Source organism: Humulus lupulus, chromosome 2, assembly GCF_963169125.1.
Source record: "Humulus lupulus chromosome 2, drHumLupu1.1, whole genome shotgun sequence".
Lineage (NCBI taxonomy): Eukaryota > Viridiplantae > Streptophyta > Magnoliopsida > Rosales > Cannabaceae > Humulus > Humulus lupulus.
Window position 1 is genome coordinate 275187959 of NC_084794.1, and position 12575 is coordinate 275200533.

The 12575-nt window shown below is 32.5% G+C and overlaps 1 protein-coding gene across 1 annotated transcript; it reads left to right on the forward strand.

The window, feature by feature from the left end:
• The first annotated feature begins 8304 nt into the window (after positions 1-8304).
• On the forward strand, positions 8305-12356 carry LOC133819462 (condensin-2 complex subunit H2). Its single transcript, XM_062252726.1, has 11 exons — positions 8305-8804; positions 8910-9009; positions 9189-9298; positions 9373-9512; positions 9595-10033; positions 10141-10316; positions 10419-10592; positions 10676-10768; positions 11176-11277; positions 11443-11601; positions 11748-12356. Exons 1-11 carry the CDS (start codon positions 8606-8608, stop codon positions 12093-12095), a joined length of 2040 nt encoding a protein of 679 aa, XP_062108710.1. The 5' UTR covers positions 8305-8605; the 3' UTR covers positions 12096-12356.
• Positions 12357-12575: the final 219 nt, after the last annotated feature.

Sequence of the window (12575 nt, forward strand, 5' to 3'; positions counted from 1 at the left end):
CTGTTGTGAACAAATTGTTTGAGTTCATGCATGAGACACACATCCTGGTGTTCAGGTTTTTGTTCTGTTGTTGTTTTCTTGTCTCATTAACAGTTGTAAAACATTTGCTTGAACTCTTATTTATTATAGTGTCACTAAGTGTTTTTATTTGTTATAGCTAGCTTATTAAGTATATTATAATTAAGGAATCCTGAATGGTGTCTCACATTCTTTGCAGCAGCACTAAAGGCCTCTCTATGGCTTATATCTGGCTTTAAAGTTGGCTTTAAAGTTGGGGTTAGAACAAAGGCTATAGACACCAACAGGTAACTAGTACAAGATCAAGAAACTAAGGCATATTTATAATAGTGAGTAATACTATGTACATCAATTAATAAAAACAAATTCAGTAATATTATTAGTGAATCTTTCTTTTTCAATACTACATATATATGGATCTGGCACAATGCTTTTCTGCAATTGATTTGTTACTTTTGAAATTAATATATGTGATACTTTGTTGCTTTCTTTCTTATTTTCTGACAAGTTTATGTTCCCAGGTGTTTTGGCTTTCTATTGATTATCTTGTAGTTGCAAAGTCCGCAGTTGTGAGTTTCGATGCTTTCATACTCTTCTTAAATTTTTCTTCCTGTACTTCTAGTGGCTTTTTGACCTTGTTTGGCTGTAGGCATGTGTTAATTTCATTAACATGTGTGTATAGATTCTTGGCTCCTACTTCACTTCTGTGATGTATGTGGAGCATTGGTGTGAGGAGAATTTTAGGAGCCTAACACTGGGCAGCCCAGATTTTTCTGACATTGAAATGGTTAGTCACTAAAAAAATACTATGTCATATACCTTTTTTTTATTGAGTTTCAGATGATCTCCAGAATATATTGTTTACAAATTGGTGCAACATAATTTGTTTTTTTTTGAAACAAAACTACCTGTATTATTACTTAAGAAAAATACAAGTAAAGAAGGAAAACTCCATCAAAACAGACCAAAACAGAAATAAAAGACAGGGAATCTGGCTTTTATTTTATGTGTGTATTTTATGTTTGTGTATTTATGTATATATGTTTAACTTTACCTATTCTCTGGTTTGATACCATTTCTCTAATTTGTATTATTTGGTCTTTTTGCTTTAGTTACCTCAACATAATGAGATACAATAATAGGGTACTCTTCCTTGTTGTTACATGTTTCTTAATTACAGTTAGTGAGGAAAACCATTCACATAATATATGATGAACTATATGTTTCTCTTTTCTGTTTTTGACGCTTTAACATTGCATTTCTTAGTGGCCCTTCAACTTTGTTGCATTTCTGCTTTTGAGCATTTGTATCTTTCATTTCATATGAACATGCTTGTTTTGGTAAAAAAAAAACTTTGTGAATGTTTAGACATATACCTATCCCTCTCATATTAGTTATGCTTTTAATTTGTCTCATTCTTGGTTGATGAATACTTAATTCTTACTTTTTGCACTTTTTATTTATAACTTTGGCCACTATATTATGACTTAGAAACACTTAGTTAGCTTTGATTTCTATCTTTTGCATGGTTGTTGAAGTAAGTACATCTGTGATGCTGAAAGTTTTCTTAATGTTTTTTAGGATGACATTGTTCTTAATTCTTTGTGTAGGCATGCACTTAGACTCCGATCTAGTGATCTTAAGCTTGAAGGCAATTGGAAAACTCAAGGTGAAATATTTTCATACAAGTATGCTTCATTTATAATCATGAAATTCTTTTATGTATATGGTTTATCTACTCTCAGCATTTGAAGAAATGACCTACTGAGTTTGCTCTTGCTTTTGATCCCATCTTTATTTTCTTTGAGACTCGAGTTTTGGCTTAAGAAATTCCACTTAGTCTGGATCAAATTCAAGGTGTTGAGCTTTTTATTTCACCTTTATTCAATTAAGAAATTGAGTGACTTCATATTATTTTCATTCGCTGCCTACATATATTTAAATTTGCCCTTTCATTGAGCTAATTTTAATCAGAAAGTAAGTCAATAAAAATAATATGATGTTAAAATGAAGATGATGCCAAAACATAAAGATTGATAGAAAGAAACATATCTTTCTCTTATTGTTTGGTATGAAGGAATGAAGAACTTGATTAAGTAAAATTACAATACAATGACATGGACTAAGTTAAACAGGAGAGAATGATATTATAATTGTTCGTTTAATTTATGTTTTGAGTCATTTAATATGTCTAATTTTCTATGAAGGAGTGGCTGTTTCATATTGAGTTATGCAAAAAAGTGTATAAATTGACTTTGAAGTCTTGATCTTTGCTCCTGTTGTAAATATTTATTGTTTAAATTATTCTCTATGCATAATCTGTCTCTGTTTTGAATGTTCTCTCTCTCCACTCTTTTGTCTACCTAACTCCCTTCCCAGACTTTCTCTCATCTTTAAATTAGTTTAAGTATACATAGGGTGCAATGATATAAACTTGCCCAAATTCTTTAACTTAGTTAGTTGGCTGATTAAGCAAGTTGACAGTTAGTTAAGTGGTAGCTGATTGATCTGTTGTGGTTTACTATGAATCTGTTAGTCTTACTCTTATTTTTAGATCATTATAAGTAAGTGTTGTATTCTCTTCTGCTCTGATTTTCTCTCTTTCATTTCTGAACTTAAATGTTTGTTTTGTGGAAAAATCACTATTGCTTAGCTTTTTCTTTTTTAATAGGCTGATAAGTCTGAGTTTGTTATGGCATTGAAATTTAACTAGTAAATGTTTATCTTTTTTTGCATTGCTATTTGCTCAGAGGAAAGAACTCAATTGGGATTTAGAATTCTTTTAAAATTGAAATGTACATAGATAAAATTTTACTGCTACATATTAGTTGATGATACTCTCTTGTTTATAATAACTTTTCATCGTTCATTTTTTAATAGTTTCAAACTTAATGTGGAGTGTTAGAGTTTTTAATTTCTTCTCGTGTGCTTAATATTTGTTAATCCATGATTAGGGAATTAGAGTACTTCTTTTGTGCTTAATACTTGTTGATATAAGATTAGGGATGTAGAATTTAGGATGAAATTTCTGGGGTTATATGTACGAAACAGGTTTTGAATTAGATGTTGATGTGAGAACATACTTAGTTATCTCCTTATATTTTTCAGTTTATACGTAGTGATGGTGGTGAGAAATTGATTGTTCTGAATTAGAGTTGTACTGACTTTTAATTTCTTGTTGGTTGTATTTGTTGCTTGAGTAAGTTTCCTTAAAAGTTGCTATTGATTTTCATAAAAAATAGATCTATAGGGATGATATTCTAAATCCATTAGCCATGTATCTTTCTTACTTCTGATTATTTGTTCTTGTTATTTATTGATTTGTTCTTGTGGTCTTATTTTTATAGTCTTATTCTTGTGGTGCATGTAGCTCATTTAAACTTTAGTTAGCAAGAAAGAGTAAAGACATGATAAAACTGAAGAAATTGTATTATTAAGACATAAATAATATATACACGTCATGTTTATCAATAGTTATCTAAATAAGAAATTGTGGAAATGCTGATTTTTCACACTTCTTATTTTTTTTCCATAGCTTGTAAATTATAAAGGAAGATAATACTTCAATTTTGCTAGTTTTCTTTATCTCTGATTATAGGAACTTTTGTATAGTTGGTTGTGAAATATGATGCATGTTTTTCAATGTCTTAACATACCTATCCTTATGTTACTTTTTTTTTATGTACTCTTTTAGTTTACTATTAACTTTATGTTTAAGCATTAATTATTTAAATTTTTATGTAGCTAAGCAAATCGACCCACAACAAAGACAAGTGCACAATGGATGATGAATTGAAGGATGGAGCAAGTTTCATGGTTTACTTTTTGTGTATCTTGCTATGGTTTTGTTTTTCATTTTTGAAGTAAAAGATGTTCAAGATTGTAGAGCTTTATTATGTATGCTTTCAAACTTAAGTTAGAACTAAGACCTCATTAAGTAATTATTGTTTAATGTAATACTTATGGTTTATCAATCTATTTAATATTACATTTTGTGATTAATTTTGATATTTTTTTTTATCCAAATACGATAATAAAAACCTTTTAATTTAAAAGAAAACTTATAATTATCCTTACACAACAAAATTAAAAATCTTTTATCTAGACTAAAATAACAAAATTTTATTACTGGACTTTTAATATGGTATTTATGGTTGTCTTGGATATATATTATAAGTGTAACAAAACGTTATGATTTATATCATATAACAAACTAAAAACGCTATAAAAATAATCAATTATAACAGTTGAAAAGTGTTATACAAAACGTTTAAGATTAAACTTCAAATTTATAACCAATTACTCTAACTAAGCGTTATTATTTTAGTATGATATCAACTAAAAATGTGTTATTGAATACTTTAAGATAACATCGAACATAACATTCAAAAACTGTTATAGAAAATACAGGACTTTTAATAACAGGGACTATGTTAGTGTTTTGAGAAGTGTTATGAATACTTCCGGTTAGCAGTTTTTAAGTGTTATGAATACTGTTTTTTCTTGTAGTGATTCCATTTGAATAATGGAGTAAAGATCATTCCAATGCAAGATTGAAAAAAGCTTAATAATTTTTTTATTCCATTCCATTCTAATTCATTTTCTCATTCTCATTTCTATTCCTCCATTTTCATTCCATCCAACCAAACGACATCTAAATCCTTTGATTTTAAAAGAATGTAAGCAGCTTTGTCCACTGACCATATTATAATCCAAAATTCGCTAGAAAATGATGCCTACAACTAACACATGCGCCGATCAAAGGTGGCGCCATCGTGACTTCAAGTGTATTTTATAGCAAGATCCAACCACTTCAAGATTGTGGGATAATACCATTAGAACAAGCTTTTTGAGAAGACAAAACCCAACCATCCATTCTCCCTATATCTTAGTTGTTAATCTATCAAGTTCGTGGGTATATCCGCAACTTTAAAAGCTTGTTCCAGTGTTTTGGCTCAAGAATAATACCATCATGACCTATTTTTTGAGGAGGTCATTTTGGCAAGCATCTGTTTATTTGTTGTCGATAGAGAAGATTATTTAAATTGATTTGTTTTGTGCTACGTTTTAAAAGTAACTTTTTAGTTAAATTTTAATTTGTTTAAGCATAAATTAACTTCAAGGAGTCACTAAAAATGCATATTTTTACTATAAAAAGTTACTTATTTTTGCTTAGTTAATAAAATTCCACTATAATTTCTACATAAATTCCATAAGTTGCCAAAAAAAATATATTTTAATTTTAATTTTAAAAATATTAAACAGTATGCTTAAATAGTTTCCTTGCTAATAAGTGATAGAGTAACTTATTATACTATAAGGTAATTTATTAGTTTCTAAAATAGATTTGAATGTAACCAAAATATATCTTAAAAAGTAATATATCATGATATAATCTGAAAATGAAGTCATCGTTTAAAAGATAACCAATCAATATATTAAGTAACCAAAATGTAGCTTTTGAAAAATTAAGAAAAAACAGAAAAATTTAAACAACAACCTTGCTCCTTCTTTCTTAATGCGCAGTTGGCAAATCCCAATTTTTGTGAGATGTGGTCCTAACTTTTACGTTTTTTCTTGAAAATTAGGTACATACAAAGGGGATTATTTTAAATGGAAAACTTAATGCTTTATGCATCATAAGATTACCCTATTTTTTTTTGGGTATGCTAACTTTAAAGAATATGACAAAATGATGACTTTTTTTAATAATCGGACAAAATTGCCCTTTCTCTTTCTTCCTTCAACTTATCTCCCAAACTCTCTCTTTCTTTATAACCACGTCATCACCACCACCTCCCCACGACGGCAAAGCACACCACCTCTCGACGCTACCACTTCCATCGACGCCTCCACCTCCCACCACCATTGAAGCCGCCACCTTCTACCACCATTAAAGATTTTTCATCAATTTTTTTTTAAATTTTAATGATGAAAAATTCAATCAAAAACTTAAATCGAAGGAAGGATTCATCGAAGACACTAATTTATGAATTTTGAACACTTATGTACAAAATTTTTTGGTTTTGTTTGCATTTTTTTTTCTAGATCTAAAGCTTAAAAATTTGCAAAAAAATGATGCCCAACAATGCATTAACGATGCAATTGTAATGGAGCCTTAAAAACATGGTTTTTAGGCTAAAATGATGCTTAACGATGTAGTAACGATGCATTTGCGATAATGACTTCCTAATAATGCACTAACGATGTGTTTGCAATGGTGACTTGAAAACATATTTTTAGGTCAAACAATGTCTAACGATGCATTAGCGATGCAGTAACGAGCATTTACGATGATGTCTTAAAAACATGGTTTTTAGGCCAAAAAGATGCTTAACGATGCAGTAACAATACGTTTGCGATGATGGCTTCCTAACGATGCATTAACAATGCGTTTGCGATGATGACTTGAAAACATGTTTTAGGCCAAACAATGTCTAACGACGCATTTGCGTTGGTGGCTTGAAAATATGTGTTTTAGGCAAAAATCATGTCTAACGATGAGGTAACAATGCGTTTGCGATGGTGGCTTGAAACCATCATTTTTTTTGTCCTAAAAACATGTTTTCAAGCAACTATCGCAAACACATCGTTACTGCATCATATTGGCCTAAAACCAATGTTTTCAAGCCACCATTGCAAATGCATCATTACCGCATTGTTATTGAATCGTTAGACATTCTTTGGCCTAAAAACATGTTTCCAAGCCACCATCACAAACACATTGTTACTGCATCGTTAAGCATCATTTTGGCCTAAAACCCATGTTTTCAAGCCACCATTGTTAATGCATCATTACCGCATCGTTAATGCATCGTTAGACATTGTTTGGCCTAAGAACATATTTTCAAGCCACCATTGCATACACATCATTAATGCATCGTTAGGAAGCCACCATCGCAAATGCATCGTTAAGCATTGTTTTGGCCAAAAAACCATATTTTCAAGATACCATCGCAAATGCATCGTTTTCGCATCGTTAGACATTGTTTGGCCTAAAAACATGTTTTCAAGCCACCATCGCAAACACAACGTTAATGCATCGTTAGGAAGCCACCATCGCAAACACATCGTTACTGCATCACTAAACATCGTTTTGGCCTAAAAACCATGTTTTTAAGGATGCATCGCAATTGCATATTAATGCATCGTTTTTCTACAAATTTTTATGTTTTAGATCTGAAAAAATGCAGAGAAAACCAAAAAATCTTGTACATAAGTGTTCAAAATCCATAAATTAGTGTCTTAGGTGAATCTTTCATTCAATTTAAGTTTTAGATTGATTTTTTCATCATTAAAATTAATAAAAAAATTATGAAAGAGCTTTTATGGTGGTAAGCGGTGGCAACTTCAATGGTAGTAGGGCTGAGCATTGGGCGGGTTGGTCGGGTTATAATGCATTTTTACCCGTCCAATGTCATAATCGGGTTAGCAAAAGTGACCCGTAACTTGCCCAATTAAGAATTTTTTTTTTTAACCCGTCCAATAATTTGGGCGGGTTGGTCGGGTTGGGCGGGTCAACCTGCCCAAACAAAAGTGGTATTTTTTTTTTAACATTTTTGTAATTTTTTTCTTTTAAATACTAGTACTAATAGTGTGAAGTTTATATTTTTTAAGCTTAAAACAATATTTTAAATTTATAGTAAAAAAATTAAAACAAAACTTAATTAATTTATATATTTATTTGAATATATTAAAAATAATAAATTCTTAATTGGGCGGGTTGGGTTATATTGGGCGGTTTAAATTTTGGTCGGTTTATTCGGGTTGCGTTTTTTTCAGGTTGGTTTGGGCAGTTTATTCGAGTTGTAAATTTTTTTGCACAGCCCTAAATGGTAGTGGGAGGTGGAGGCATCGATGGAAGTGACAGTGTGGAGAGGTGATATGCTTTGCCATCGTGGGGAGGTGGTGGTAGTGCCGGGGTTATAGAGAGAGAGAGTTTGAGAGAGAAGTTGAAAAAGAGGGAGAGAAAAGACAATCTTGTCCAACTATTCAAAAAAATCATACTTTAATCATATTTTTTAAAGTTGACATATCCATAGAAAAATATGGTATCAAATTTTCCTTTTAAATTGGGTATGTAACTTTCGCAATTATTTTTGTTTTGCATTTATATTTTGAGTATTATTTTTAGGGTAGTTACTTTTGTAAATAAAACCTATTTTAGCTACACTCGTCAAAGTCCATAAATAAAATAATATTGGGCCGTACCATGGTCCAGTTCTTCAGTTTGAGGCCCGAACCGAAAGCTATCCAGCGATAGCGAAAGTAGAAAAATAGAAGATTACAAGGAAAGGAAGCGGGAAAACTGGTGAGATCGAAACTTTTTTGAACTCTATCTTCTACCTCTCTCACTTCCGCCACTAATCTGCAAATACTCAAGCCACTCTACTCACTTTTTCCAAATATTTTCTTACCAATTTTCTTGGGAAACAATCGAAACCCAAGCTTTCCCTTATCTGAACCAAGAATAATAAAGAAAAGGAGAAAATAGCCCCCATTTTTTAAACCCCTAAAACTGATATAACTAGGGTTCCCAAATGAGACTCCAGCACAATGTGATACGGCGTAATTGGCTCTGCAGAAAATGACTAACGGAAGAGAAGAAACAAGTGGGGCTGGCGGCAGCGGCTCCGGAGGGTACCACAGTGTTCAGGCGGAGCGTGACCTAGTATCTAATTGGGAAGTGGATCTTGCCCATAAACTCGAAGATTATCTGTTGAAGATTTGCTCCGGCGAAATACCCACCGAGTCTGAGGGTCATATTGCTGTTAATTTCGCTGAAGGTCTCTCTCTCTCTCTCTCTCTCTTTTCAACTCATTTTCTTCCCCAATTTTTGTATATATATATTTTTTCTCATTATAAAATGTTATTTTTCTCCTGGATTTTAGCTGCTCTACTACTTCAGGGTTCAGTTCAGGTGTATAGTCGAAAAGTTGAATATCTCTATTCGTTAGTTTTACGTGCATTGGAGTTCCTTTCTCAGAAAAGGTTTGTTTTTTTTTTTTTTGGTTATTTTGACAATATGATTTTTGAGATTTAGTAGATAAAAGATTTATGATTTTTTTAACGTGGCATAAGTGAAACCATACATATTGAACAACAGATAATGCGATACATACACATTTTCTAATATTTCTAGTCTATCGTATGTTAATTTTGGTGAGCAGACAGCAAGAACAATCAGAGGGGGTATCGGTCCAGCCTCAAGAAAAAGAAGGCGCTCAGGAAGTTGGCGATGAAGAAAATGATTTGTTTTGGGGCTTAGATGACATCCCAGGTAGTTTTTGCTCTTACTAAGTTATGGTGAGAATATATTGCAAAGTTAACAGCCTTGAGATATCTGCCTTGCAGTTGAAGCAAAAACTTGCTTAGATGCTCAACATGACAATGATTCTTCTTCAAATCATTTTGTTAAGCCTCCAGCAAATTTAGTCGTAATTGAAGGCGATTGCTTGGATAATACTGGTGATGGGGAATTGGAATCATATCTGGTATTATAGTTGCTTCCATTTGTTTAGATACTTGTCTTTTAAGTCAAATTTTCACCATTAATTTGATTAAATATGCTTGCAGCTGGCCACTAGTGATCTTTACAGAGGCTTCATTCTATTAGATCCTTGTGATGCAGTGGCAGTGCATGAGTATTTGAATGGTGATAAAACTGGAAGGGGCCAGAATAGTGCTTTTAAGGGAAGTTCTCTTCGCAAAAACTTCCTTTCTCCTACCAAGTGTTCTGGGGGAGCTTCACATAAGTCATCAGTTAGGAAGGGTCAGAATGTTAATACCAATCGATCTCCATTGATTGGTTGTAGCTTTGAGCTTAATAACTCTAATGGTGTGCCTGATCCTCCTGCCCCCAGTATATTTAATGATGGGAATGATGGTTTTGATATGGATGATAGATATTCAGAACCTCGGGACTTTGATGATTCAGAAGAAGAAGATGATGATCCTTGGAAGCCTTTGAATCCCCATGAATCGGGCAACTTGAAAGTTAAACCTTTTAGAAAAGGTCATATGAGAACTTTTATTTTGCTTGCTTATTATATGTGTTTTCTGTCTAGGCTGCTAACATTATAATTTGCCTCTTATTTTTTTGTTTTCCTTCCCACAAAGCAGTTAAAGTTTTTAAAAGGAATCGGGTTACTTCTACTAAGATTGTGTCTATATCTACACTGTTTCCTCCTGCAAGATTGCGAGGTACTATTAGTCCATATCTCAATAATTTGTGGGAGATGCAAAGTCATGCCCGTAAAAGACAAAGGGAGTCTCAGTCCCCTCCAATATATGAAAAGGTATTTTTGTTAAGGTTTTTTTTGAAGCTAGTTCTGCAGCAATTTGGATGCTAATATCCTCGTATTTGCTTTTCATGGTGATACATCTATCCTTTATCACAGCTACGACAATCTCTAATCAATGGAGGAGACCAAACTTTTGATGCCTTTTTCAATTCTGTGGATGGCAATGACGAAAATGAAAACCACGCCGGATTTCCTGATTTTGGGGAACCTGATGACAACATGCCTGATAATGTATTTATGGATGAAGATGTACCTTTTCACAATGATAAGGTTTGGCTGATATTATTTTGTTTATTCTATGATGAAGCATGAGGTAGTTCACTTAGATTGATTAATTATTAATCTATGTGCAGCATGATGGCGATAACTTTGGTGCTGATAAAGCTTTTGAACACGAGGATGAAAATCCTCATGAAAGCTTAGAAGACCTCTGTCGCTCTCATCTAGTAAGTGTATCTATTACTTTTCTTATGGATTGTGCTAATAGTATTTGGTTGATTGCATTTCCTTGATAGCATTTATTCTTCAACATTCATGTATTTAAACTTTAGGTATTATATCTAGCTCTTTGATTTGTTTATACTGCATGCATTTATCCATAGCTAGAAGTTTTCTTTCCCTTGTTCAATGTCTGTTCTTTGTAAGCTTTAAATAAAAAAGGATAGCGTCACTTGGAAAGCAAAAACTAAAAGCTGGTACTACGCTTTTGTTACTTCGAATTATGCATCTTTTTTGTTCTTTTCTCTTTTTTTTTTCAATGTAGTATTTAACATATGTGCTGATGATTTTAAAAACTTTTTTAATTGGTAATTCTTGCTGTTGTTTGGTTGGTTAATTATTTTCCATCATGTAGGATGCTCTCCTCGCTAGCATAGCTGAAACTGAGAAGCAGAGTGAACTAGCAGCAAGGGTTACAACATGGAAACAGAAAATTGAACACAACCTCGATGAGCAAGTAAGTTTTATTTTTATACATCCATTGAATACGTCAATCTATTTTGTTTAGTTTAAAATGGAATGTTAATATTTGTAATTTTTAAAATTTTTAATGCACATTGTTTTGATTGCAAACCTTTTATCTTCATTGATTTTGTAAGTAATACAACTTTTATTCTTGTAGGACTCACATCCGGAATTTGATATTCATGTTTATGGTCAAAGAATTATAGACAAGCTATCTGTTGAAGTAGAGGATAGCAATGTTTTATCATTTGCAAAAGTTGTAGAAGGTCAAGAAAAATATGATGTGGCTCGAAGCTTTTCTGCACTATTACAATTGGTATTTCTCTTGTTTTTACTTATTTGCAGACATTTTTCTCTATAGCATTGTTTATTCATACGCTACATTAGAAGTTTGTGTATGATTTTTTATATGTTTCTAAAAGTTGATGTTTTTTCTTCTTCTTATTATATTATAATCTTCAGGTGAATAATGGCGATGTTGAATTGGACAGGAGTGGGGTGAAAGGTGGTTCCGTTTGTCACACAGCAGCAAACTCTTTTCATGTTCGACTCCTTAGGCAAGACAAGAAAAGAGACGAAACCCAGTTTCGCTTGTCAAGAAAGAGAGTCAAGTCTCCAAAAGTAAAACGTAGGAACGGAGATATTGAAAACCTTGGAAGAGAGAAATCTTCTGTTGATACTTCCAAATTACAACCAAATTGCAAAATTTCTTTGCAAGTTGGAAAGATTGGCAGTCTAAGGTGCACTCCTGATGGAAAAAAGAGAAGGTCTCGGTTAGTTGAGCCAGTTGATTTACATTCCGCAGGATGACACACGTGGTTGGCAGGTTAGTCCCACTGTTTTTACCATAAATGCAATATATGGTAAAATAAAAGCAGCTAGGAGTGACCTTAAATATTGTAGTTGTAGTTATAACTAACAAGGGTAGCTTCGTTCATGTACTATATTTAACATCTTTACTCGAATGCAATCATTAGTACTACCGCCATTGCTTCATTTGCCTTGGTTCTAGGCCCTTTAATAAGACCATTTATTTTATGTGAAGGAAAAAGAAACAAATTTTCTTGTGTACGAATTGGCTCTCTCTCTCTCTCTCTCTCTCTCCCTCTCTCTCTCTCTCTCTCATCTCATGACACATTTGATTTGAATTTAAGATGACTAGGGTATTAACATTGCTAAGTTATATGGCCCTAACTACTACGTATAGAGAGTTTATTGTCCCCAATAAATTAGAAAAGTAAGGTCACTAAATTTGTATGTGAAATCATTAAGATGGAGTGGTTGGTCTCT

Coding starts and splice junctions, on each gene's coding strand:
- LOC133819462 (XM_062252726.1), top strand. CDS start 8,606: ATGACTAACGGAAGAGAAGAAACAAGTGGGGCTGGCGGCAGCGGCTCC. Junction 10,593..10,675: donor TACCTTTTCACAATGATAAG/GTTTGGCTGATA, acceptor ATCTATGTGCAG/CATGATGGCGATAACTTTGG. Junction 10,769..11,175: donor ACCTCTGTCGCTCTCATCTA/GTAAGTGTATCT, acceptor TCCATCATGTAG/GATGCTCTCCTCGCTAGCAT.